Raw genomic sequence first — 26,440 nt, forward strand, 5'->3', positions numbered from 1 at the left:
AGAGTTTTGGTCTATTTTATTATGATTATTATTGCTCCAGACAGGGAGACAGCTGCAGTGTGTGACCATAATGAGACACTGCAGAGCGATAAAAGACTGCTTTATCTTGAAGAGAAGACGAGAAGAGAGGAGAGAGAATAGGACGGCGAGGGACAGAGGGACAGGCCAAGAGATCCGCTGAGAGGGCCTGAAGAGATGGAAGGGTGATAAAGATGCGGCAGTGGGTCGAGGAAGTGGGTGAGAGAAACGAAAAAATGTCTCATCTTCTGTCCCTCTGTCCTTTCCCCTCTTCTCTCTCCTGGCGGCTAACTATTTTTTTCTGCTAATCGTCTTTTTTGTCTTCTCATTTCCTCCCTACCTCTTGCCCGTTCTCCTCTCTTCTCCTCTCCTACATATTTAATATGCATTCATCTGTTCCCAGATTTGATGTGTCATAAAACAACAAATTACCTCATCTGCCTCCTCCCTCTTTTCCTTCCATTGGTCCCATCTCTTTCCTCCATTAACGCACATATACCCTCCCTCCCTCCCTCCCTCCGTATCCCGTCTCTCTGTTTATCTCTTTTCTTCTCATTCTCCATCCACTCCATCTCCAGCCTCCATGCAGCATTTCCTCCTCTGCCTCTCCTTCCTCCCCCTATCCTGCATCATACCACTCTGTGGGCCCGTTCTCTCCCTCTCGTTCACCTCCTCCTCCCTTTCCTCCGTCTCATGCTTTCCCTTCCCTCGTTCCCTCTGCGTTTTGGCAGAGAGTTTTCACTTGGTTCTGTGACCTTTAAAAAAACTGCTGATCAAATTCTGCTGCTCATCCCATTATGGACGGCATCGAACGAGAGAGAGAGAGAGAGAGAGAGAGAGAGAGAGAGAGAAAGAGAGCGAGAGAGGGAGGGAAAAAGAGGGAGGGAAAAAGAGGGAGGGATGAAGGGAAGGAGGAGATGAGGTCGTTGAGATAGATCCTGTGTTCCAATACCCATACTTCACTGCTATATGGTGGTGTGGTAGAAAGAGATTTAGGATGTCCCAATACTTCAGATGCAGCATGCTAAGAAATACTCCGATGCCCTACTACACACTAGGATTTGTCTGGATTTTTTGTGTGGTAATCAGCTTGCTTTTGGAGCAATTCTGACTGACGGTACACTGTGCCGGAAGTGACGTCACATCGACGTTGCCTCCGAGTGAAGACAACCAATAATGCGACGGATATGGTGCAAGTTCAAGGCGCGATGTTATGATGTAATATATATTATTAGTATTGTATGCCCACTGAATATATACATACTTTTTATGATCAGCTGTTGTATGTAGAAAAAAGAGAGTATGCGATTTGGAACACAGGAAGAGAGTGAGAAGAATCTGGAGGAAGAGATGATAAGAGGAATGGAGAGCAGCAGGGAGAAAGGACATGGGCGGAGGGAGTGAGGAAATGTCCAACATACATTTTATGAGCCACACAGGGAGCATCACGTCCGAGTAGCAACAAATCTGAATCTCATCGAGGTAAATATATGCCCTATTCTTTTCTCTCCTCACCTTTCACTCCAAGAGCATTTTTTTTATGCCTCCGTATTCATCGTAAACTTCATTCTCCCAATAAAACTCCGACGCGATCATGGTTTACTGTTAACTTAATTAAGGCCGCCTGCCAGAGCCGTATCCCACTGTGCACTGCAAAAAAGCAATCTCCTATCGATTCGGTTCACACAACGATCAATTCATCTCCATTGGAGGCTATTAGGGACCATTTGTGGCTACTTAGAGAGAGAGAGAGAGAGAGAGAGAGACAGAAGACACGCGGGGAAGATGGGCCGTGCAAGGCGAGAGGAGGAAAAGATAAAAGGATGCAGGGGGAAAATAAAAGGAAGGTGGGAGCGATAGTGTGGGAGCAAATGGTGGGAAGGAAAGCGAGAGAAAAAAAAGTGGAGATGGAAAAAGAATGACGATGATCATAGGCGAAAGTCTCTCCATCAAATATCCAACTTCCCCACTCAGTCCAACTCATTGTCATCACAACTATTCAGTCATATCCGTAATAGCCGTAATGTCCTAGTAACTCAGCTATAGATAGACTGCACACAACTCCAACCGAGAGTCCCATTTAAATTAACATTACAGGATGGCGATTAGGCTGGTAAACCATGGTCGTGGTCATAAACCTCGCTATGTGTTCTGCTTTGATGGCGATGGGCATGGGTAATCTACGTGTGACTCATATTGCGGATGTGTTACCTTTTCAGCAGTTCAGAGAATTGTGTTAAGCTCTCTTTTTTAAATTCCCTTGGGCTGTAGAGGATGGTGAAGGAGAGTAAGATACTGAAGGAGATACAGCTTAGTATTAACTTCTGTGCAAGCCTTTCATCATGTGAGGGTGAGGAACACACCGGGGTTAAAATGACTTGGGTATTTGAAAACTCCTGACTCTAGGAAAGGACCTTTTTTTTCACCAGGAACTACATTTTTTCATAGGCTAAACAGGTGGGTTTAGAGATGCTTTTCGAAAGGTGTACTCGTACTGTACATGCTCCACAAAGCAGATGAATGAAAGCTCAATGTGAATTGAGTACTCGTTCATAGGATAATAAGAGCTTGAATATTGAAATTAACGAAAATGCCCATCCCTAGTCGTACCTTAAACCCATCCTGTTATTCGAAAGGTGTCGAACATATTGGCTTTATATTAAGTAAGGCCAATACTGTATTTTAACAATTCATAGAATTACAAAAATGTCCAAAAAGAGTATGCAAAGGAATATAAAAGTCCTTTACAGATTGTTTGTAAACTATTCTCGTGTAGCTGTCAAGGAAGACCATCCGTCATACAACGAGTGGACAATACCTGATATTGAAAATCTGCTTAACAACACTTGTCACAGCTCATAGCGTCTCTGTGTCCACATTTGGTTAATCTGTAATGCCATTTACTGGCCTGTACTGGCATCAGTTTCAATATAGCTATGCTCCCATGGCTGTCAACAGATGGAAAGAGAGGGCAAAGGCAGTGTTAGCCAGTTAGCAACACCATAAGTACCCTGATGTGTCATGTTGAACGGCCAAGATGGATCAAGATGGCAGTGTGTTAATGAAAGCTGGGCTGTCGAGGAGGACTCATAGGCTGTCATTATGGTCACTCAAACTCTATACTACATCTCTAGACAGGCAACTGCTGGCCCACAGGCAAAATCCAGTTTCCCGCCTAATTTGCAGTAATAAGCCCCATCACCTGAACAAATTCTACATGTAATATGGGTTCCATGGATGTCCGACATACTTAAATGAAATGTCATTATAGAGACAGATGGATAGACATCAGAAACATATTTTTCCTGCTACCAAACCAGACATTCCACAGAGGGAAGGACCCTTTTCTGTTACTGTGTCTGCTTCCCATTTATTTTCCTTTCGTCTTTATTATTCTCAGTTTTGGACTGTCAAAGACAAAGTGTTTCAACGCTGGAACACATTCAGGGTTTTTTCTCACTTGGAACAAGTTTTAGAGAACCATGGTGCCACATGTTGAGAAGTTGTTTCTGCCCCAGCAATCACAATGTTTTAAGGTAGACAACATGATTTCACCTATTAGCTCATGCCATGTTTGGACCATTGACTTAAAAGATGGTGTTGCCAGGGGTTTAATATTGCACTGAAACAACCTACTGGATGCTGAAACTTGATGGTACTTTGGATAAAATACATTAGATACAGGGTATTTCTCATGTATTGCATTGTTTGAAGGGGTTTTGAAGGGCATCAAGACACCTGTATCTCCGATCATGAAGAAAGGTAAGACTGGTTACAGAATCACAACTCATCCAACACTTTGACAGACAAACAGTGGTTTCTTTTTTTATGGCATCCTCAATAACAGACCATTCTCTCAATGTTCTCTGTGTTGTCTTTCACAGCTTCTTCCCTCTGTTCTTTTCTCCCGCCACAAGGCACCATGGATGCATTAAGAATTAACTAGAGTGATTTATATTGCTATGAAACATTTCTTTATGTAAACGTGGCATTTAAATGTCAGAAACACCAGCTAATCAGTTTGGTATTTCAACAGATCTTCCCTCCCTGTCTGTGGCTGTCCACCCCTCTGTCTCTATCAATTTATGCCGCCGCTCTTTTGTTTTCTGTCAGCTGGATGCTGCTCTCCTTCCTGCCGGGAAACAACAATGACAAAAAGTCTGCTTTGAATTCAGTTTCTGTAACCAAAAACCATTCTTTCATTTCATTTAAATTTTCTTTCTTTTCCTTCTGTCTTTAGGTGGCCAGATCCTGCTTTTGATTTTGACAAAGATAGGCCTAGAGATATTTTATGTGAATGACGGTGACAAAGATAGTGATTTGATTTCTGCTGACTTTTTGTGTAAGGCAATATAAACTATAATGAAACTGCAGTCAAGAACAATTATACAATGTCTATGTATCACTTTTTGTGAATGGTGCATAACCATGTTAATTATCAAGGAGCAAGTATGCTAGGCTGACTACCCTCCACTCAGAAAGTAGAAGGTAGTGGGCGTAGCTTCCACAAGAAGTTACTTTGTTTCCATGTTATTTCATTATTTTAACACCAGCTAAGTCCCTGGCAGCTCTCACACACACATTTAATTGAAGGAGGGGAGTTAGGGGGTCTCCAAGCTAGCCCCCCCCCCCTCCCTCCGCCCCCCTCCAATGCGCTATCTCTGCATTATAACCCAGTAGCAAAATGTAACATCTTCTTTGGAAAGCTTGTCCATCTGTTTGTCTTCCTGCTGGCTCCGAAAGCATTATCTTCCTCTATCTGTCAGTCACATTGCCTTTTTCCTGTCTGATGCAGCCAGAGCACAAAAACGCTGACATTATCACAGGAGGGCAGACAGAGTGAGATGCTCAGATTTGTCTCGATATGTAGTACTAGCTCCGGCGCTTTGATCTCAACTGGACCGATTTCTTTTTAACAAAGCCCACACTGAACGAATGAGGGAGTGGTAGACAACAGAAGCTGGGAACGACTGTTATTATTAAGCAGAACTACATGGTGAATATTTGAGCTTTTACAATTAAAACCTTGTTATGCTCCAGTTGTATTTGCCATGAATTGTACTATGATTTCAAACAAATGTAAGGGGTTACACAATTTAAGCAAAGACCTTTTTTTGTTCTGCTTTTATCCTTGGGCTTCCTTTGCTTATTATTGCCTCGTCCTTTATCTTCCGAGTTACCCTCCCAGCGACTCTCCCTATCTCCATTCTTTCTCCGACGTCTTGATTTTAACTTGTCAGTTTTTCATCTCTCCTATTCCTCTCCTTCCTCTTTCTTCTTCCCTTCTCCTTTCCCAATTGTTTCCTATTTTCTTTCTATACTATTTATAATAACTGCCTCTCTCTCTCTCTCTCTCTCTCTCTTTTCTTCTTTGCCTGATTCCATTATATCTCCTTCCTCTCCTGTCCTCCTCTCACCCCACGCCTCTGTCCTTTCCTCCCTCTCTAAAGTGATTTGTGTGTTACTATACTCCCCCCCCCCCACTCCCTCACACACACACACTAGCATCCCTCCTCAGTCAGTTTGTAAATGAATTATCAGGCCACCAGCGGTTTTTCCATTCGTACACTCTTATATCTTAATGGCCGATCTACGCAGGCAGCACTTTTATGAGGATAAAGTATGTATGTGTGTGTGTGTGTGTGTGTGTGTGTGTGTGTGTGTGTGTGTGTGTGTGTGTGTGTGTGTGTGTGTGTGTGTGTGTGTGTGTGTGTGTGTGCGTGCGTGCGTGTGCATGAGAGAGAGCTGGTTAGAACGAGGGGGGTTCAACTACTGCATGATAAATAGGATGTATTAGGGAGGCACCTCTATCGCACCCAGGGGCTCTTGTTGAGTGTGTGTTTGTGTGTGCGTGTGTGTGTTAGCAATGTATTTGTTCATGTCTGCATGTTCAATGTGTTAGGTTCATTGTACGAGGCTAGATATTGTCCTCTTTTTATGTGAGGATGAAGGATGTTATGCGTTTGAGTTCAGTGTATTTAGTACTTGTGTGTGAGTGTGTGTGTCAGAAGTAGCGCGATATGTAGAGTAGAAATGACACAAGAAAAGAAAATCACAGATGGACGCCCAGCGGGCTAAGAAACATTAAGGTTGCAAAAACACATTAACACACACACACACTCACACACACACACACACACACACAGAATCGTAAGTAGATGCTCTGAATAACATCATAGGAGCAAAGTGAGTGTGTGTGTGTGTGTGTGTGTGTGTGTGTGTGTGTGTGTGTGTGTGTGTGTGTGTGTGTGTGTGTGTGTGTGTGTGTGTGTGTGTGTGTGTGTGTGTGTGTGTGATAATACACGTGTACAATTGAGCGTGTGACATAGCTTTTGGGTGAAATTAAGTCAACAGAATAATGACAAACTTGACAGGATGTGATTCACCTGACAGTTTATTGAGTCTGAGAACTGACTGCAGCAAACAGCCAGCTTTCTAAAGACGAGCTGTTCTCCCAAAATGTTCCAGCTCCTCCACTAACTGAGGAGACAATAGCATCGCTGACTAAATTAACTTTGTGTCTCGGGCTGAATGGGAGAGATGAGAATAACCTGTGGTGTCCCAGCTGACAATGAACTGCTTGCCAACTTTGTCGAAATTATTCAAATGAGCTCCATTGTGCTCGCAGTGTTCATAGCTTCAATGGGCGCCGGACGCTTCATAACCCCCTGACTCTGTTATGATGCAGAAAATGTGGCCACATATTATACTATTACTCTGGGTGCTATCACCTAGGTCGCCCTGCTAATATCCCATTCACCGTCACAGAAGCACATATCCAGCCAGAGCTTCTTGCATGTGGACACGCAGGCTTGACCATGTGTTTACTGTATAAAAAAGCCCAGAAGCAGATTGCACCCGAGCTGTTCATGACGCTATAAATCTGGAAGCCTGTGCAGCTTCCCATCAGCAGGCTGTGCCATGCTCTCAGTTCAGGGCTAAACTGGCGTCCGTTTCCTGGCACACTTGGCCTGGTTTCCCCAACAAGGTTATGTCAACTAAATCCTGGAATTACCTGTGATTTGTTTTGTTCCTTGTTGCTGGCACAGCTTCACTCTTTAGTGGGGCAAATTAGGGCTGCAGGAGCTTGCTGAGTCACAACAAGATGAAATCAGAGCACTGATAAATGAACAGGAGCTTTGAACAACATTTTATATTAGAGCTGTTAATGAAGCTCTTTGACATTTTTTGGTTAATGGTTTTGTTGACTCAATAGTAGTTAGGCCTATAAAATACCCGAAAATAGTTAAACAGGACAGTTACAAACTTACTGACTTACTTATCTTTAAACCCAGTAAAAAAGTTAACATTTGTAACAACACCTGTGTGTGTGTGTGTGTGTGTGTGTGTGTGTGTGTGTGTGTGTGTGTGTGTGTGTGTGTGTGTGTGTGTGTGTGTGTGTGTGTGTGTGTGTGTGTGTGTGTGTGTGTGTGTGTGTGTGTGTGTGTGTGTGTGTGTGTGTGTGTGTGTGTGTGTGTGTGTGTGTGTGTGTGTGCGGGTGTGGGTGTGCCTTCCGCCACCTAAAATACTGTGTGTGTGCTCCTCTAAATGCTCTCTTCTGTAATGTGATTTATCAACCACTTCAATCCATCCAGTGTGGGTGTGTTTTCTGCATCTGAGCCTGTGTCCATCTTGCTCGAAGCCAACTAGCCACTCCACCTGTCACACCACTTAAAGACATTACTCCTTCGCCTCCGATAGCAAAAGTCCCAGCTTCAGCATTGTCCGCCTGCACTCAGCGAAAGCTCTTACACTGCTTTTGTTTTTTCATTCTTCACAGGCAAAAAGAGAGCGAGAGAGCGAGAGAGAGAGAGAGAGAGAGAGAGAGAGAAGGAGAGGTCTGGTGTATAGTGTCTCCATGTGTGCTTTTGAGTTTTTCATTACCCTAATGTCATGACGAGAGAGTGAGCACTTTCGTTTAGTGGCCATTAAGGGATAGGAACTGTAGGAATGTTGTGGTTATAAACTTTACTAATTTCAAATGTGATTATCATTATTACTTTATATGAAGGATTTTTGTGTTTTCTTGTGTGTGTGGTCCTTTCACTGTTGCCCAAGCCACCGGACTCATCACTGTGCCTGCTAACCGCTCAGTTTCCTCTATTAATAACTGTAATAGGATTGGATCCCATGGATCAATGGTTTTTTAAATGGCCACAAATCCCTAATGGTCCATATTTAAGAGTAGCAAAGTTAATTTGGTATCGATATTTAATTTTGCAGTGCAGTGTTGGGGCTCTCTTTTTTTGTGCTTGGTTTCAAAGATTTAATTCCCCTTCCTAAAAAAGTGGGAGTTATAAACTAGATAAGTCCATTCTGTGGAGCATCTTGAGCCTATACCACACTCAGACTGTTAAACTGATTAAATTAAAAAGAACCAGCAGATTGAGAAAGATCTCTCTTCCCCATGCAATTGCTTTTGGGTCCTGTGCTTTTTGTGCACTTTGTTTCTAAGAATTCCCAAATGGCAGCAGCAGCACACCTGCTTCACCCAGTGATGAAGCAAGTAGGAAGATAAGAATTGTTTGATCGAGGCCTGAACACACAAGCATTTAAAACTAGGTGATTTCGGTTCATTCTAATGGAATCACTGCGGTTTGTGGATTGTCTTGCAGGCGCCAAGCAACTTTGTTAAGAAAATCATCACCTTAAAAGGGATGAAGCAAAGGACAGTCCAAAATGGAGTATGGATCCTATCGTACCTTGTTAGCTGGGTCGCGCCATTTACAGTTCTGCAAAAGAGCAATATGAAAACTATGACGAAATATATTGGTCAACACTGTAATGATTATCAACATGAAATTCTGTTGACGAAAAAAGATGAGACGAAAATGTAAATATGCTAAGCTAACTGTAAAAAACAGCCCAACATGAAACCTGAGCAGCTTGACTAACTGATTTACTACGCTTTTGGTGACGTTCAAACGCTGTGTTTATTTGTCCTTCACATTATCATCAAACTGAATTTGATTTGCCATCAAAATTAACTGATGAAAATTCTCCATGTCTACATGTATTCCTTGTGTCATACCACTAGACACTCCCTGCAAAGCTGCGTTTCTTAATCATTCAACCATCAGACAGTGTTTGGGATCTGAACAAACTCTCAATAAAATTGGAATTGCATCTTTATTGTATGAAGCCAATCAAGTAAGTACTTGCCAGGACACGATAAACAATCTACAGATTTACTGGGCATTTTTCACTACAGGATCAATCTGCAGACAAACTGAGTGAGCAGTGCACTAGGACAAAAAACATGCTTACACAAATACCTGTACTATACTTTGGCGGTTCACCTTAATCAATTGCAGTTGTGTACAATGGTGAGCTACTTGAAAATGCTTGGAAAAACTAAGTTGGAAAAGCCACTTGACCAAAAAAAAAAAAGTACCTGCTGCTGACTTTTCCAGTCAACCCCGTTACAAAGTTCAGCCACGCCAGGTAATGTTGTGCTGCGAACTTTCTTTTCTTTGTCAAGAACCGAACATTTCTTCGAAGATAAATGATAAACTTAAACATTTGACCACATTTAAAATGAGGTTTTCGGGCGCCCTTAGCTCAGTTGGTGGGGCGTCCCCCCCATGGGCCTCGGCCAGCAGCGGACCCGGGTTCGATTCCAGCCCGCGGTCGTTCTCTGCATGTCACTCCCCTCTCGGCCCCATTTCAACTCTGTCTCTACACTATCAATAAAGCATAAAAATCTTAAAAAAAAATCTTAAAAAAAAAAAAAAATAGGTTTTCACGTGACATGAATGTTCCCTTTTGTCACACCTCTATGTGTCAATCACTCCTCTCTCTGTACATCTTTCTGTCCTTATCTTTCCTCTCCTCCCCTCCGTACCACGCTGTCCCACTGTCCCCATCTGCTGCATCTTTAGTTAACTATCTATTCAACCTTCACACCTTACACTCCTTCTGACCTTGTCCGGTCCAAGTGTATTTATCTCATCCTTCCCTTTGCATGCCTGCAATCCCTCACTTACTTACTCCTCCCTTACATCTATCCCATTCTGCTTGATACTCACTTGTCCTTCACAGCCTCACTCCCCTGCTTTACGTCCAACATTATCACCACTAGCGCTCAGAGCTCCACAGCAACACACACATACACACAGATGCGCGCACGATTGCAAAAAGTCTCACGTGGACAGACAGACCTTTACACCCACCCACACACACATATATACACACACACACACACACACACACACACACAAACACACAAAACAAATGAAAGCAGGAGGACACTCAACATGTAATCAACCCCACAACTGCAGAATCACACACAAAACACCATTTGTCTATTCCTCTTGGTCCTACCTGTCTCTTTCTCTCTCTCTCTCTCTCTCTCTCTCTCACACTCACACACACACACACACACACACACACACACACACACACACACACACACACAAACACAAACACAAACACACACACTACACATAAAACCATCAGAAGTAATCAGCGTGAGTGCTGAGGGTGCAGTGCAGAGGTGTACGCCTTCTAACTGCTACTGCCTGCCATCAATCATAAAATCCTTTCTGGGGATTGGACAGCTGACACTGTCGGCATTACGCATCGTCCCCTTTTATTTCAATCAATCCTGTCCTCAGCACTGCAAAGAGCCTAAAGATTGCCAAATGATATTGGCTAGTTTTCATCAGACTCCAAGAGTGATCGTGTCGGCTTCAGAGGAGAGACTTGCTTTGTGCCAACGTTTGCTCAGAGTATATGCGTTTTAGGGTTTCTCAGTTACAGGCAAATTGTGAAAAGACTTGGTAGAAATGGAATATACAATTTTAAATAGAGTATAATCGCTTATAAAATAAAAGTCATAGTGTTTTTTATTACCTTATAATTAGTGTCATGTTTCTCTACAGAAGCACAGAACTGATCTTTTTTTTTTCAAACAGACAAACTCCACGGTCTCATCAACGGAAATGCACCTGTTGGAAGACGAAGAAGTACTATAGAATAAATAACTAAATACATCTTCACCTCACCATTTGATATTGTAGATAGACTTGAAGCAGAGATGATGCAATCTGAAGGCCAGAGTAGCTGCGGTAAATTATCTAAATGGGATTGAACATTGCAATCAAGATTACGCAGAAATACACCTTAAAAGTTTTAAATGGGCTTCTAAAGTTAAACATAGGTGGTTTAATAACTACTGCATCATGATAAAAATGTAACATGATATGGAATTAAATTTGGCTGAAAAATCTGCAATATACAGAGTGGATTTTAAATGTCAAATCGTTAAGAGAATAAAAACAGACAAGAGTTTGGACTTGGTTGGGTTTTTAAATGTTGGCACTAAAACTATCTGCAGACTATGCAGGGGCCAGCAATGCAATCAACCTCTTCTATCACCTCAAGATGAGAAATGCAGAGGTTCTAGAGAAAGATGGCTCAAGAACATTTTAATAAAGCCCCAACACACGCACATGTAGAAAAGGTGAAAAACAAGAAAAAGAGAATGCAGACATCATTGCCTGAGTTGCTGACTAGTTGCTGCCCTTGTGATGAGAAATGCCATTAGAAGGAAAGGAAGGCACTCGTGTATAGATTTTGACATCATTTTCATTTGTTATTTTGTTCCATTTCTGTGGAAACTGTTTAAAAAACAATTAAGCAGTGTTTCTGCAGCTCTCATTTTAAATGCTGATGTCTGACAATCACTGTGTTCTTTTTCTGTGTTTGCTAAAATGTTTTCTCAGTTCAACGTCATATTTTACGACAAATAGCAATACATTATTGAGCCAGTAAAATGACAGCATTTGTGCTTTAAGTGATGTTAAACGTTTCTGACAAGCAACTTGTTGCATTGGTCTGAACAGAGCTGTAAAGTGTGAAGATGAGGAGCTATCATCATCATGGATGTGACCTTTTTCCTCACCGAAAGCACCTAACCAACCTTACAAATGGTTGATCAGAAAATTCTCACGAGTTCTTCAGTCATATCTCGTAGGAGGCACGTTATGACCAACAACAACCTCTGTTGTTCTTCAAAGTATTTATGAGGACTTATTTCTATCTTGGGGTCTTGCACTGCATTTTAATCATATTCTATATTGCGAGGAAAAACACTATACTGCCATTGTGGTCAAAATATACCCTGATAAAAACAAAAAGCACACATCAGGTTGCACAAACGTAATTTTTTTTACTATGTTCAATATTTATAACATTCTATTTTTTTTAACCTTGACTGTTGCATAATGCAAATGTAGGCCTATCCAGTTTTCATACATGTGGTCCTGTCTGAATAAAAAACACAAACCCTGCTAGTATTAATGGAATGCTGCTGGCATTCACAATACTATGTATGGACTGCCCTAAACACACGCACATGAGCATGCACACACACACACACACACACACACACACAGAACACTGCTGCCTCCACCATGTCTCCACCATTTCAAAAACATATCATGCTTCTATTTTGGTGAGACGGGACTACAGTTTGGATGATATGCTGAAACCAAACCCGGGCTGAAAGCTGAGACTGTATCTGCATCTCACTTTAGCTGCCGTATTCAAAAATACAAGAGATGTGCGGATCTGATTACACTGTGTGTGTGTGTGTGTGTGTGTGTGTGTGTGTGTGTGTGTGTGTGTGTGTGTGTGTGTGTGTGTGTGTGTGTGTGTGTGTGTGTGTGTGTGTGTGTGTGTGTGTGTGTGTGTGTGTGTGTGTGTGTGTGTGTGTGTGTGTGTGTGTGTGTGTGTGTGCCAAACCAGAGGGCAGGTGTGTAAGGTAATAAGACTAAATCAATCCATACTGAGAGGGAGAAGGTGGAGAGGAGAATCGGGCATGAGAGAGGGATGAGTGTTTGGAGGGGAGGGGGGGGAATGATTACAGGTGAAGATGAAAGTGTAATGTTGAGCTCTTTCTGCTCTCACACATCACCCAATACCTTTCTCTAGTATTTAAAGGGATTCAGAACTGAAACAAAACTCTTCTTCAATGGTGCCTTCAGGGACTGTGTGGAGAAAAGATGAATTTCTGGATTCATACCGCGTATCTGAGCGTACATACCCGGCAGTGCATGGATATGATTCTTCTGCAACGCGTGGGTATGTTTCTGTGCACGACAACAAAAGACACAAGTAATATATTTATAGATCAAAATATTGGAAGCTTTTGGGGACAAGCGACAAAAGACCTTGGCGGGCGGCAGTGAAGATGTGTCCCATCTAAGAGGAGAGAGCTGCTGTCACAACACGCTTTTGAGGTGTTTTTTTTTTTCTTTCTTCGTGCTAGCTAAAAACGCAGAGGCGTACGAGTATCAGTGCTGCGAAATAATAAGCTCAATCTGGTGTTTTGAAAACACAAACACGCTTCTCAAGATGGGAGCAACCTACATGTATTTTATTCATTAATTTTACAAATAAAAGATGTAAAAGGAACTGGAAGCAAGAGAATGATTTTCATGAGTCATGTAAATTTGGCGTGTTAGTTAAAGAAGATCCATATTTGTGCACATTTTTAAAACTCTTCACCATGATTGCCATTTTAAACTTATTCCTGACATTTTAGACCAAACTATTTCTTCAATAAATAAATAAATGGTTTTGCCGTATAGGCAAAATAAACTCAATGCATAAAATAAAAAAGAATACCACAGAATCTTAAAGGAATAGTTCATACATTTTGTAAATGCGTTTGTTGTCTTTTTCTTGCAGAGTTCGGTGATAAGAGGGTTATTCCCCGTACTTCCAAGACTTGGTGAAGGGGGAAAACAGCTTGTTTGTCAAATGTTAAAAAATTGCACCTATCAGTAAAGACACCAAGAAGTCTCTGTGCCTGGCTGCTGTCGACCGAAAAAAAAAAAAAAAAACGGTTAAAGGACTTAACTCTGTTAAACCTGATGGATTTCACCTGGCATGATGAACACAAGATGTATTACAAGGCACAGGGGAAGGACCATGGGCCGCAGAGGCAATAGTGTAAGGAAAAAACAAGTTTAAAATGAAGAGGATGATGTTCAGAGCGGGTGCTGAGGGGTGCACAGAGGTAAATTAGATTGTTATCCCTCATAAAAAAAAGTGAAGGAAATAAAATGTAGGGAGTGAATACGCTGCTTTCACAATCATAGTTTATATGTTTCATGACACAATTAAAGAGCAGCACGTCCTTCTGTAAATAAACAATTTTTGCAAAGTGCCAGGTACTGCCGAACACATGAGGAAGATCCATGTTAAATGAGCTCTTAAGTATTCAGTGGAAATATTCTAAAGCTCGCCTCGCACATCTTTAAAGCGGCTACAAGTAACATTTAAATATCTTTTAAACAGCCTCATGTTTCCTCTGATAATCATAAATTACCTTTAACAGCAAACGAGACCATCAGTGCAAAGAAAGACGTTTTTAAATAGTTTTTATTACTGCTTTTGGTCTGGTCGCACACCCAGTCCGATTTTCGGTTCGCTCGTGCAGGCTCTATGGTCACATATCCGTATTGGTCGCAGATTTCAGTGTGGTGCAGCAACGTGAATTGAGAAGCCTATCCCTCCAGGTGAGGGAAGGGGAGCGGGAGCTTTGTTTGAGACAGTTATTTGTCATCATAATGACTGATAACGGGGCTGAAACATCAACGAAAAAATGCAATGAAGAAAAGCTAAAAGGGAGAGTGATATAGGCTACGCGCGGGACCAGGGCGTTGCCAAGCAACGTGTATACAATTTCACGAGAGCGAAACTAGACTGCAGTGTTTGCTCCTAAATGAATGAGCGGTTGGTACTAACACAAAGTTTGCTTTGCTTCACCATCATCAGATAACCATTATCTGAAATAGTCATTATTTACAACAACATAAACACATTACCTCATCGTGATCCATACTAACTGCCGTCTCTCGTTCATTCGCTTTCTGTGAGGAGTCGGACACGTAATTTTTCAGCTCCGTGAGAGTAGTTAGGTGACCCTGCTGCTCATCAACTCATTGCAATCAGGTGTGTGTGGCAGTGACTGGCATTAGTTGATGCAGTGTCAAAACCACTCTCACGGAGCCGAAAAGAGTCCTCACACTTTCAACACACGGACATGCACTATATTGCTCCCTTCTCAGTTCACACTCGCGTGCCTGGCACGCGCTAGAAAGCAGCTTTGCGACGGCGGGCGTCGTAAAAATACTACCGCTTTTGTCCAAAGGGGACGCCAACGTGCCATGTTACTCGTAGTGGCTTTAAGCGTCCACTTTCCTGCCAAAGTTGATGGTTCTTTGATGGCAACGCTGTGATGCGAAATATGGTGTCCTCTTTGTCTCTCAAATTATCCTGACAAATATTAGAGTTAAAGTTATGGAAAGCAAACCACCATCTGTTGTGTTGCGTCAATGAGAGCCAAACAAATGGCTTACAAATACTGGCGGATGAGGAAAAAGTGAGAGGGATATGATTTTGTGTAAAATGTACAGGTAAGTACAGGACAGGTGCACTCACTTTGAGAGAGTAAGGACATTTGTTTGTTGTACACTCTTACATTTCTGAACGGATTAATAGATTATTTTCATAGGAACTGATCCTCCTCATATATTGCTTTTCCATGGCTGCCACAATAAAACAAATAAAACAGATTGCAGTATTCTCTTGTTTTAAAAGCCATAAACAGATGGAGTCCGGGTTAGAAAACTGGATGGATCATCTCTGAACTGCAGGGAGAATCTATATTGACCAAGTGACAGTAAACCTTTAGTAGATAAACCTATAAAAGTCACACAAAAGATTGGCCGGCCACTTTTCCCGACAATAACCATAGGTTTTGGCCTGTGCTCAAACGCTGTCACTCCCTGGCCAATGGCCACTGCCTCCAACTTTGAGCCAATCGCATTAATGCAAGTAAGAGGCTCAATATCGAAAGGGAGACGTTGGGGGTCAGTCCGAGACAGCCAGGGCGTCGGCAGCAGTCAGTAGATTATAAGCAAGACTATATGACTATAAGAGAAGCAGCTATCCCTCCAAGTTACCCCCGATTTATTACAGTTCTACTACGCAAGAGAAATATCAGATAATGAAGGGGACATAGCTGATTGCCACAGTGGTGAAAAGGACGGTGAATGTCCTTTTCAATAATCAGTTCCTACTGTAGATTTTCCATTGTAACATGTTTTTTTTAATAAAAGTCATCGTCATTGTTAAACTCCCCCATGCATTTATAAACACCAGTGAGGTCTTTACTTTGAGATGTTGTTATAATAGCTCGCACATAGAGAAAGGAGACTGTCATCAATGGTTTCAGACCCCAAAGACATATTTGTGTATCTATCTATCTATCTATCTATCTATCTATCTATCTATCTATCTATCTATCTATCTATCTATCTATCTATCTATCTATCTATCTATCTATCTATCTATCATCCATCTTTAAGAATCTGCAGTTAACATGCCAGCAGTAGTTGCTTGGCTACCACCTTGTCACTCATGTGACCCTCACCTTCCAGATGGAACTGGTTCTGTTGTGTACTATCCTCTGATAATTCCCACCCAGTGTCAGACGACACCTGCCACTGAGGGCATGGGAATGATGGTGATGCTGGTTGGTCAATCACTGACTGTACACATCTATTCGGATCCTGCTATATATTATTTGGCTTTGTATGGTCAGCCAAAACACTCACTTTAGACGCAAAAATGGACTCTTAACTACCGTCCATTACAGCACACACACATTATTTGCCCAACTTTAACAAAGTCAACACCAAACATTTGATGACTCTGCATTGTCCATTTATCATCTGTTCATCTATACATCTTGCGTATCGATCCATCATCGATCCTTCCCCCTCTTGTTATCATCTGAACCCCCCCCTCCCCGCGGCCCACTCTCACATTTATTCATCCAAATCTCAACCCCTCTATCCCCTGTTATCGATCCCCACACAGTCATTTGTCTATCCACTACGAATTAATTTATCAATCAATTCATTCTTCCCTCTCTCCTTCCTCCTTTGGCTCCTTATCATAGTCGAGGGGTTTCTTAAGACTTAACACGCTCCACCACCTCCGCCGTCCCTGCACACGCACGCACGCACGCACGCACGCACGCACGCACACACACACACACACACACAGACAAAAAGGCACTTCCCACAGGATGCAGCCACAAAGACACACAGACATCGTTTTCACAGCTCCCCGAGCAACTGAAAAGACCCGGTAGAGACTGTGCGGTCTGAGAGGAAGAGTGAGAGACGCTAAGGGAAAAATTACCAGACGACAACGCTGAGATAATACTACAGAGAGAGAAAAAAAATGGCGGCACAGAATAAGAAAGCAAAAGAGAAAGATAGGATAGTAGAATAAAAGATTACAAGTTGAATCCATACAATATGATAAACTTTATAAACTGTCTACGAAGGTGTTTTCTCAGGATGAAGGTATGTGTACTGCTGATGGGAGGACGGCTAGATTGTAAGTAGATGGAGGGTTTACTTCTGTAGCAAAAAAAATTATCACTGCCGCTGCCTGAAAACCTCATAATGTTTCTTGCCTGTTCGGCTGAATATCAAGCGTCGATAACTTCACACTCCTCTCTGAGTTGAACAACTTTTCCAAGCCTTAAAAAAAAAGAAAATCCTGTAGGCTTCTCAACAAAAATCAGTGCCACTTTGAAAATGTGGCTTGCTTTTTTTCCCTTTATCTGACACCAGGCATATCTCCATCTCATAATTATGTGTAATGAAGCTTGAGGCATTGCTCCACAGTCGCTCGCCATTATAATTCAAGCGCGCCTTTGATGTCATGAGATCAAAACGACTGCACAGGCGGAATATCAGGAGGCACGGCATCAACAACAATAGCAACATCTACATCAACAGGATATGAGTTTCCCAGAGAACAATAGGTAGAGTGTTTTAACCTTGAGGGGTAAATAAAAATACAGGAGCAGCAAGCAAGCAACGGAAAGTCAGCGACACACACGTTTGAAGTGTATTAAATTAAAACAGAAAGAAAAAACAAGTAGGTATCTGTCAGTGTGTCCGTCTGCCTGTCTGTAAATATTGAGGCAGCAGTTGTTTTGCCAGACGCCACCTCAGATCATCCATCGGTGGTGGTCGTGATGTGCACAAGGTCAGCCTTCAGCACCGTCGATACACATCTTTCGCTCAAACCGTGTCATGACCTTTTTGTTGCACTTGGTCGCCTCACTTTTCACTCGCTCTCTGTAGATGAGTGTAGATATGGAATAGGGGTTGAGTTTTGTTTTCAAAGATGTGGCCACAACAATGGATGTGATTTCACACTGGGCTCTTCAGTCGTCATTTTTGGAAATAGATTTCATAATTAAGCTCTCCAACATCCTGGGCTTCCTGTCATCTGAAGGTCCATTACAAGTATATTTTTTAGGGTTTTTGGACATAAATTAAGACTCTTACATAGAAATAAACCTATGGACTGAGACCCCATTCTGCAAACATCTTGTTGAATGCATAATATGCAATGCATGCACAAGTTATATACCCTTAGGTTGGCAACATCCATTCATTTATCAGCCAACCGGTCAGTCCACCAGTTTAGGTTGGACTACAATAGAATATCTAAACAACTATTTGAAATATTTTTGACCAACATTGATGGTCCCCAGAAGAGAAATCATTTGGTGATCTCATGACTTTCCCACTAGTCAAGCACGACCATGAGGTTGACTTTTGGGTGAAATGTCTACATAACTATTGGATGGGTTGAACTTGTCATCCAGGTTCTCCGGATGAATTGTAATACATTTGGAGATCAATTTATCCTTTATAACCAAATAACTCATAACATCCTCATCAGCTCCGTTTGCACTTTCTGTTTAGTGCCACTGCTTATAGGCTACACATAGCATGCAAACATATCAAACTGAGATAGTAAGCATTTCACCTGTGTAACATGGTATGTTAGCATTGTCATTCTGGGCACAATGGCATTATAGTGTTAACATATAGCTCAAAGCAAGGATCGGCCTAATTACAGCCTACCAGAGCTGCTGGCATAACTGAATACTCTATGTCTTGTCATGGACATTATCCTTCTGATCTCAGATCTCAACTATACAGTAATTTAGTCGATATATAATTAGCATAAAACCCAGGAACCATTTCCAGTCTATAATAAAAAAAATATTGTAAGAAAAACTCTGCATCAGAAAACACATTGAGTTACAAATGCTAATGGAGAACAAGCTATGAGAACGGGGGAAGAGCTACAACTCTCTACAGCACATAGCAATTCATTGACTTCAATATGATACCAGGATCACGGATCAAAAGGTGTAGCAACATGGGGGTTGCAAACAGGAAATAGTCAATAACAGTCAAAATTCAGAAAATATGTGCTCGCAACAGGTAATATTTTCACCCAACAAGGCAGGTCAATTTCGATGCACACTGCCTGTTATATAAGCTACTTTCCTAAGCATTTGTCAAATGTTCTTAATATTATTGACGGTTGAAATAGATGTGTGGTGTGCAGTAGCCCTTAATCATAGAAAACAACCTGGACAATGAGACAAAGCTTGGACTGATCTAAGGTTTCAGGTCTGATTTGGTACAATGGAGCAGTACTTGAACACCAATAGGTGAAAGCTTGTTTTGTTCACAGAATCTATTGACGCACAGTGAATGAATTGCCAGTCAAGTCAATGGCCAAGGTGTGATGGCTGTATTCCTCCATGCAGGGACAAAAGGAAAGAAAGAGGAGGTGGAGACAGATAGTGAAAGGGGAAAAAGCCAAGAAAGACGTACGAAAGTGAGTGGACACATATAAAAAGAAAGGGACCTGGGGATAAAGAGACAGACAAATTAGACACTGCGAAAAAAGAAAAAGCGACAGAAAATCTATGGACTCTGACCTGAGATTGTGTGTGACCCTTGTTGAAAGCAGCGTTGTACATAAAGGATAGCAAAGACTTTTTATCTAACCAAGTTGTGGCGATGAGTAAGGAGGTGCCAGAGTGAAAGAGCAGTGAGCTCTGTTCATTTTCAACTCTAAGTGGATTTGCTTCAAAATACCGAACAAACAATGACATGATGCATGTGCGCATCATAATAATTGCTAAATAACTGTAACTGAATATGTCTGACAAGATTATTTTGAGTTGAACTCCAATTAGACAGAATGGGAGAAGCTGCTGACAAACCTGCAATATCTTAATCTAAATTGATCATTTATTACCATTTGCCAACTGAATCATCAGAAATTATTCAACCAAACTCACAGGTACTTTAATGTTTTCTATTTAATGTCAAGTTGTGAACATTGATGTTTGCCTAAAATCCCACCTAAAAGTCCAAATAACGTTTCGGTGTATTTCTAGAGAATCCAACCTGTCAACATTGATTTATCCGTGTCCCACCCCCACTCTCCCCTCCCTCCCCCCTCCCCCCCCGGAATGTATCTTCCATAGGTATTGACTTCTGGGTTTGAATGTCTGCACAGTCACTGTTTTGTAATCAGGTAACGCACACGGCTCACATGCAGAGATACAATTTCTGCATTCATGTCGCAGTTTCCAAGTGGTAAATTATTCATTATGTCACTCCATGGTGGAAATGTCACAGGAATGTACTCCCACAGACGGGCCAACACTGTGTCTCTGATAGCCTATAGGCGCTCTACGTGTCCAACACATTGTTACAGTTCATGTGTGCAATTTCAAGTGTGTATTTTCTAGTTGTTTTAAATGTTTTATTGCACTGCCCCTTGCACTTTATTTGAAAAAAAAAAAAAAATCAATTATATAATCTATCGGATTGTGAATCACTGTCTCACTATAATTGTGCACTGTGCTGAATTGCAAAGCCGTAATTGTTTTCCATTTACTCTATTCAATTAGCTTGCACAACAACAACAACATAATTAACGTTCCATCAACATTAACACCCACAAACCGTCTGCACAAGCTCCACCGAAGCAGCCAATGGAGCGAGGCCAACGCTCGCCATCCCTATCACGCCATTGGATTGATTCAGTCATTGTCTTCGTGACAGCAGCTGGTGGGTGTGTGCACTGATATAGCAACCACCGCTACAGAAAAGTGAGTCACCACCAGTGACACATGTGAAGCTGTGTGTGCGAGTGAGAAACGTGTTGGTATAAACACCATCTGATCTGTTTAGCTCTGTTCTGGCTTTACCATCCAACTTTGTAATCTTTTATACTCTCTGTTTTGCTCACCGCTCTGTGGCACACTTTTAACAGTCTGCACGTGTTTCATCTTTTGCACCATTGAGAATGCAATTAAAAAAAAATGTTTGGTAGAAATTTAAAAAGATGGAGTCCGCGATTCTGGAGACACTTGTTGTCAAAATCACTTTTTGTCAAAATCAGTGACGGTCTGCTACCTGTCCGTAGTACTGTGTGAGTGTGTGGGTGTGTGTTGAAAAAAAAATAAGTGATTTTGACAACAAGCGTTTTCCAGAATCGCTAACTCCACCTATAACAAATGAAGACAGTTGTCATTGTCTGACTCGTTCAAACTTCAATGAACCCTATTCCTTATTTGCTTGCTTGTATTTCCTTCATAGAAAAGTTTCTTAATGTGGTGTATACCCTGATTCTAGATAGTTTGTTGAGAGTTACTGACATTATGATTGAAACTCCCATAATTACATATTGTTTGCCTAATCGTGCAGGCTTCTTTTTAGGCTAAGTGTAGTGACTTATTGACTGTGGCAATTAGTAGTACTGCATTATAAGATCAGCCCTACATAATGTAGTTCACCTTTTTATTAGGTGAGTATTAGACAGAAAAGACATAATCGACAACAATTAGATTCCACTAATCATTTTAGTCATTTCCCAAGAGAAAAGTCAAAACCCTCTCTGGGTCCAGCTTCTCAACTGCTAGGATCTGCTCTTTGTGTTCCCCTTATGTAATAATAAACTGAATATCCTTTAGTTTTGGATTGTGTTGTCAATCATAATAAGCAAATATATTACCTCTACATTAGGAATTTGTAATGGGCGATTTTTAAGCATTTTTTGTGCCATTTTATAGCCAAAACGGTGGATATATTAGCTTTAAACTGGGATTTGAAAGCAAAAACAAAACCATAAAAGTAGCCAAAATGCCAATAACCACTTAATTTACCTTGATTTTGGATCACAAGCTGGCAGAATGAATGAGACTTAAGCCCTTGCTCAGCTGTGAGGTGGACATATCTCCACACAGGATCAATGAGCTCTGATCAGCTCCAGTGAAATCCTCCATGTTACCAAATAATCCAGCTCACAAAGCAGAGGAGAGAAGTGCTGCTAAAGGCCAGGACACACCGGTCCGACTACCCGAAAATGGAGTCTGCCGTTTCAGGCAGCTCCAGTCTGCCCGTCGCGGCCAAAAAAGTGCCAAGAACACACCGAGCCGACTACTGACTTACCGTACGCTCTGCGCTTGCGCGGGACGTAATGTCTCCATAACAGCAGGCGGCGCTAATCTGTATTGTGGCCCAAAAAAATGCGGAAGCCGGAAATGATGGGACGGCTCTCTAGACCATAAACATAGATAGAAATACGTATTTATATTTATGGACCATAAAGAGCACCATTTTTAGCAGAGAGTGTCGAGCATGGTGTCGAGCATGGTGTCGAGCAGTCAACAAGGGTTGATGCATGTGAGTACTCGCTGAACGAAACAAACAAACACATTAAAACAATGGCTAACTGTTGTTAGCTGTTTGTGCTACCCGCCTCACTTCTGGGCTTCACTGATCGCTAGCCCTCCACCAATCAAATTGCTCCAACTGAAAGACTGCCCGCCACCGATTAATCGGCTCAAAAGAAGCCCGACGACATCTACGACGACCGACGTCACGGCACACACCAAACAGATTCGTGTCCCCGCCCCTTCCAGACTCTCCGACGGCGATTACCGGGCCGGTGTGTCCTGGGCTTAAGAGATACATAAGACGTCCGATTCGATACATAAGAAGCACTAAGCAGCAGCATTGTTTCTAACTCTGCGAGGTCAACCATTACATGGAAGTCACATAGCAAAAAATACAATTTCCTCCAGCAAAGAGAGGTGGGCAGAGAGGCAAGCTGAAGAGAAAAGGCTGCCTTGTAATTTGTGGTCAATTAAGTTGTTTTGAAACAAGGAGGATTGTGGGCACTGCGGTTTCCTGTGGGTTTCGCTTTTGTGGAAAATGTTTTGATATCTTTATCCTTACATGCTGCTTTTTTCTTTCATCATCAGGAGGAGAGCTGTCTAAATGGCTGGAACTGTAACACAGCTAACTGTAACATACAGAGTCAGACCTCCAGCGCAGCTAGTGGTGGCATCAGCTGGCTTAGCTATTACAGTTAACAGAGCAAAACATGTTGTTGACTATGGCATAGCATTAGTTCCACCACATTAGACACAATGACTATCACTGTGACAGCATCTCATTCACAAGTGTACACACACTCTTGCACAAACCCTCCCACTTTTGCACCGACGGAAACACACAGCATCCCCATTTACAGGGCGCCGGCATGTTTCGTGTGTGTGCGGCACAAGTGGCAATCTTATTGGCATTGTGCTGCAGACGCGTTAACTTACACACCTGCTGTTTGCCCTGTTTTGAATAAAATTATGCATAGCAACGTCCCATTTAACAGCACAATAGGCCTTTCGCAAAGCACACACACAGACACACTCACAGCCAGGGTCATATACACTTATATCCTACGGTAAATTAGGTGATTTTCATGCTCTTTTGTACTTAATACAAAGACACACACACACACACACACACACACACACACACACACACACACACAAACAAAGGGTATCAGGTCTGTAACAGTGTCCTACTAAACATGACAATAGGTCCTCAGTTTGCACATGCTTACTGTATGTGACTCCATAAACTGAGAATGCTTCGGCACAAGGCTCACACGGCTCATGTTTATGCATCTGTGCACATGCCTGTACAATGTCCCATTCTATATCACAGAGCGTCCTCAGTTTCCATGCGGAGGAAGAAACTCTGAGATCCTCGAACACTGTTCCATTTCATAAATCTAGACCGTCTAATGAGACGCAGGATTTATTTTGTGGTGAGTGGTACCACTTTGACTAAACCTTCCTACTTTGCTTCTATGCTGGAGTTGCCGATTTCTTTTAATTCCCAGGGAAGCCTCCGGAGAATTTCTCACCCTGGATTTATTTTTCTCCGACTGTAGCTGTTACTCTTGCTGCTGATACTAAATATGCACAGTAAATAATGCTCCTTTGGTGTAGCCAAGGTGGGGAGATTGATAACGACAGCGAGCAAAACAGCGAGCAACCGCCGTTTGATAGCTGTTATAAAATGCAAAGTGAAACCTTTGTATTTTTTTTTTTAATTATTATTATTTTTTATATGGCCATGTTTAATGCGAAGGTGTCACTCAATGTGACACACCTGCAGATGTATCGCCGACTCTGCTCTTCCGTCTATTTTAACATCTTTCAGCTCATCCGTTGGTTCACTCTCACCGCTCTAATCAACGTTATTTTCCATAATATAAAAATAATAGCGCTATGTCTTCAGCGCGCTACTTGAACACACCACACAGCAGGTGAACCCTAACCTCTTGTAGCTAAGGAGGCTGATAGATCTCTCAGGAGGAGGAGGTGGAGACCAAAACCTGAGCTCAAAGTAGAGTGAATACAGGATTTTTTCATTTTCACATTGGCCAGAAGCAAAATTCCAAAGTAATGTTGCTAATGTTTTAGGTAGTTGTGCGTGCCATATAAACCTTACAAGGCCATAATATGTCAACGTTGTGTAGCGTTGTGTGGTGTTCCACCACTTCTAAATACCGCCGAAAAACCATTGGAAATCAAGATGAAGATTGATGAAAATGTCTGGACAAAAAAGGACCAACTAACTTTGCTGCTCCAGGTCATTGTTAAGAGTTTTACATGGGATTTTTGTCTTTTGATATAGAAATGGTGCACATGACTGAACTAATGAAATCACTTGTGTTCCTCACACTTGTGCTCACATAGAGACCCATTCCTCCCTCCCTCCCTCCCACTTGCCTGGCATCACTTTCCATTGACACAGATGGTGACGGGAGAACGAGATACAAAGAGAGACAGACACGGAGGGAATGGCACAGCAGCAGATGATTCCATGGGTTTACATAAGGTCCACTCCTCCTTCCCACCGTCTATACATTTGTTCACATACTGTAATCTCATGTACCAGTCCAGTACATCCATCCATCCATTCGCCATCAGTCCCCGCTTTACCTCCATTCATCACTCCCAGCCTCCCTACTATCCATCAACGCTCTGTATGGACTCTTAGTGCCGTGTTACAGCCCCCTCCAACAGCCATTCATCCATTTAATCCAGCTATTCATCAAACTGTCCCTCAAACCAGATCCTACCTCGTACCGTGACCTTTAACACACCTATTAACCTCTGTTAATTTGACCTTTCAGTCATCCATCTACTTTCCCTCCATCCATCCGTATTCCCACACAAAGACATACACTGCTCTGTGTCTTGTCCCCTTGATAGAGATGCATTTCCTTTTGTAATTTATCTTTTCAGTTTCCGTGTCTTGCCTTGTTTTTTGGTAAAACTCTTACCACACTTAAAAGGTGCAGTCAGTGATCCTAGACAATTGTTGTCAAAATCAATCTTTTTTTTCCAAAATCAGTGAATATCTCCTCACGATCCGCTATCTGTTCATACTGTGTGTGTGTGTGTGTGTGTGTGTGTGTGTGCTGTAAATATATCCAGTCAGTGTTAATCCACAGCTTGGGCTCTGTAAACAGGTATGTTGCTAGCTACGGTGGACCCCCTTTGTTTACATAGGTACCCCTTTGTTAACATATCAGTTAACAGAGTTAATGCTGTGTAACACACAATTTTTTTTTATATTCACAGTCACACACACATTACGGACAGGTAGCGCATCATGAGGAGCGTTCTCAGTAGTCGCTGACTCCACCTTTAAACAGGAAAATAGTAATCTTAGCACAACGAAACAGGATCAATAGTAATCTTAGCACTTACCAGCTGCATGCCACAGATGAAGGCCAAGGTGCACCTGCCGCTACAGCACCCCATGGTGTCCTCCTTCCTTTTCTCCAGTGATCCACGTGGAGAAGAAACTCTGGGTAAAACTCCACACACAAAAAACAAAAACAAACAATCTCAGCTGGACCTTCAAATTCCCTCCTAAAAAAAAAAAAAAAAAGCCCCAGGAGGGCCCGTCTGGCTGGCTGGCAGGTAGCCCAGGTGGAGGCGCTCTCTGCCCGGCCTCAGAGAACAGAGCGCGGGCCCTGGTTCCTCGCTGGAGCTCAGAGGGATAAAAGGGCTTCTACTTCATTCAAATGGAAGAGGTCGCTGACAGGTGAGTGGCCTGACATGTGGTCCTCTGGACTTCCAACACACAGTCAGGGATCAGAGGCAGTTGAGGTGGGGCCTTGGGGATGATACAAC

The 26,440-nt window shown here is 42.2% G+C and overlaps 1 protein-coding gene across 2 annotated transcripts in view; it reads right to left on the reverse strand.

Annotated features, from left to right (window-relative positions):
- Window positions 1–26,065, reverse strand: part of nkain2 (sodium/potassium transporting ATPase interacting 2) — a gene marked incomplete at both ends in the record, with an annotated part of 61,467 nt that extends 35,402 nt beyond the window's left edge. For both annotated transcript variants that reach the window (XM_080047696.1, XM_080047695.1), the window contains one exon: window positions 26,012–26,065. In XM_080047696.1, the coding sequence (XP_079903822.1) occupies window positions 26,012–26,065 (54 nt within the window). The remainder of the gene's footprint in view (window positions 1–26,011) is intronic.
- Between the last annotated feature and the right edge of the window lie 375 nt (window positions 26,066–26,440).

The sequence above is a fragment of the Ammodytes marinus genome (assembly GCF_949987685.1).
Source record: "Ammodytes marinus genome assembly, chromosome: 19".
Classification (NCBI taxonomy): Eukaryota; Metazoa; Chordata; class Actinopteri; order Uranoscopiformes; family Ammodytidae; genus Ammodytes; species Ammodytes marinus.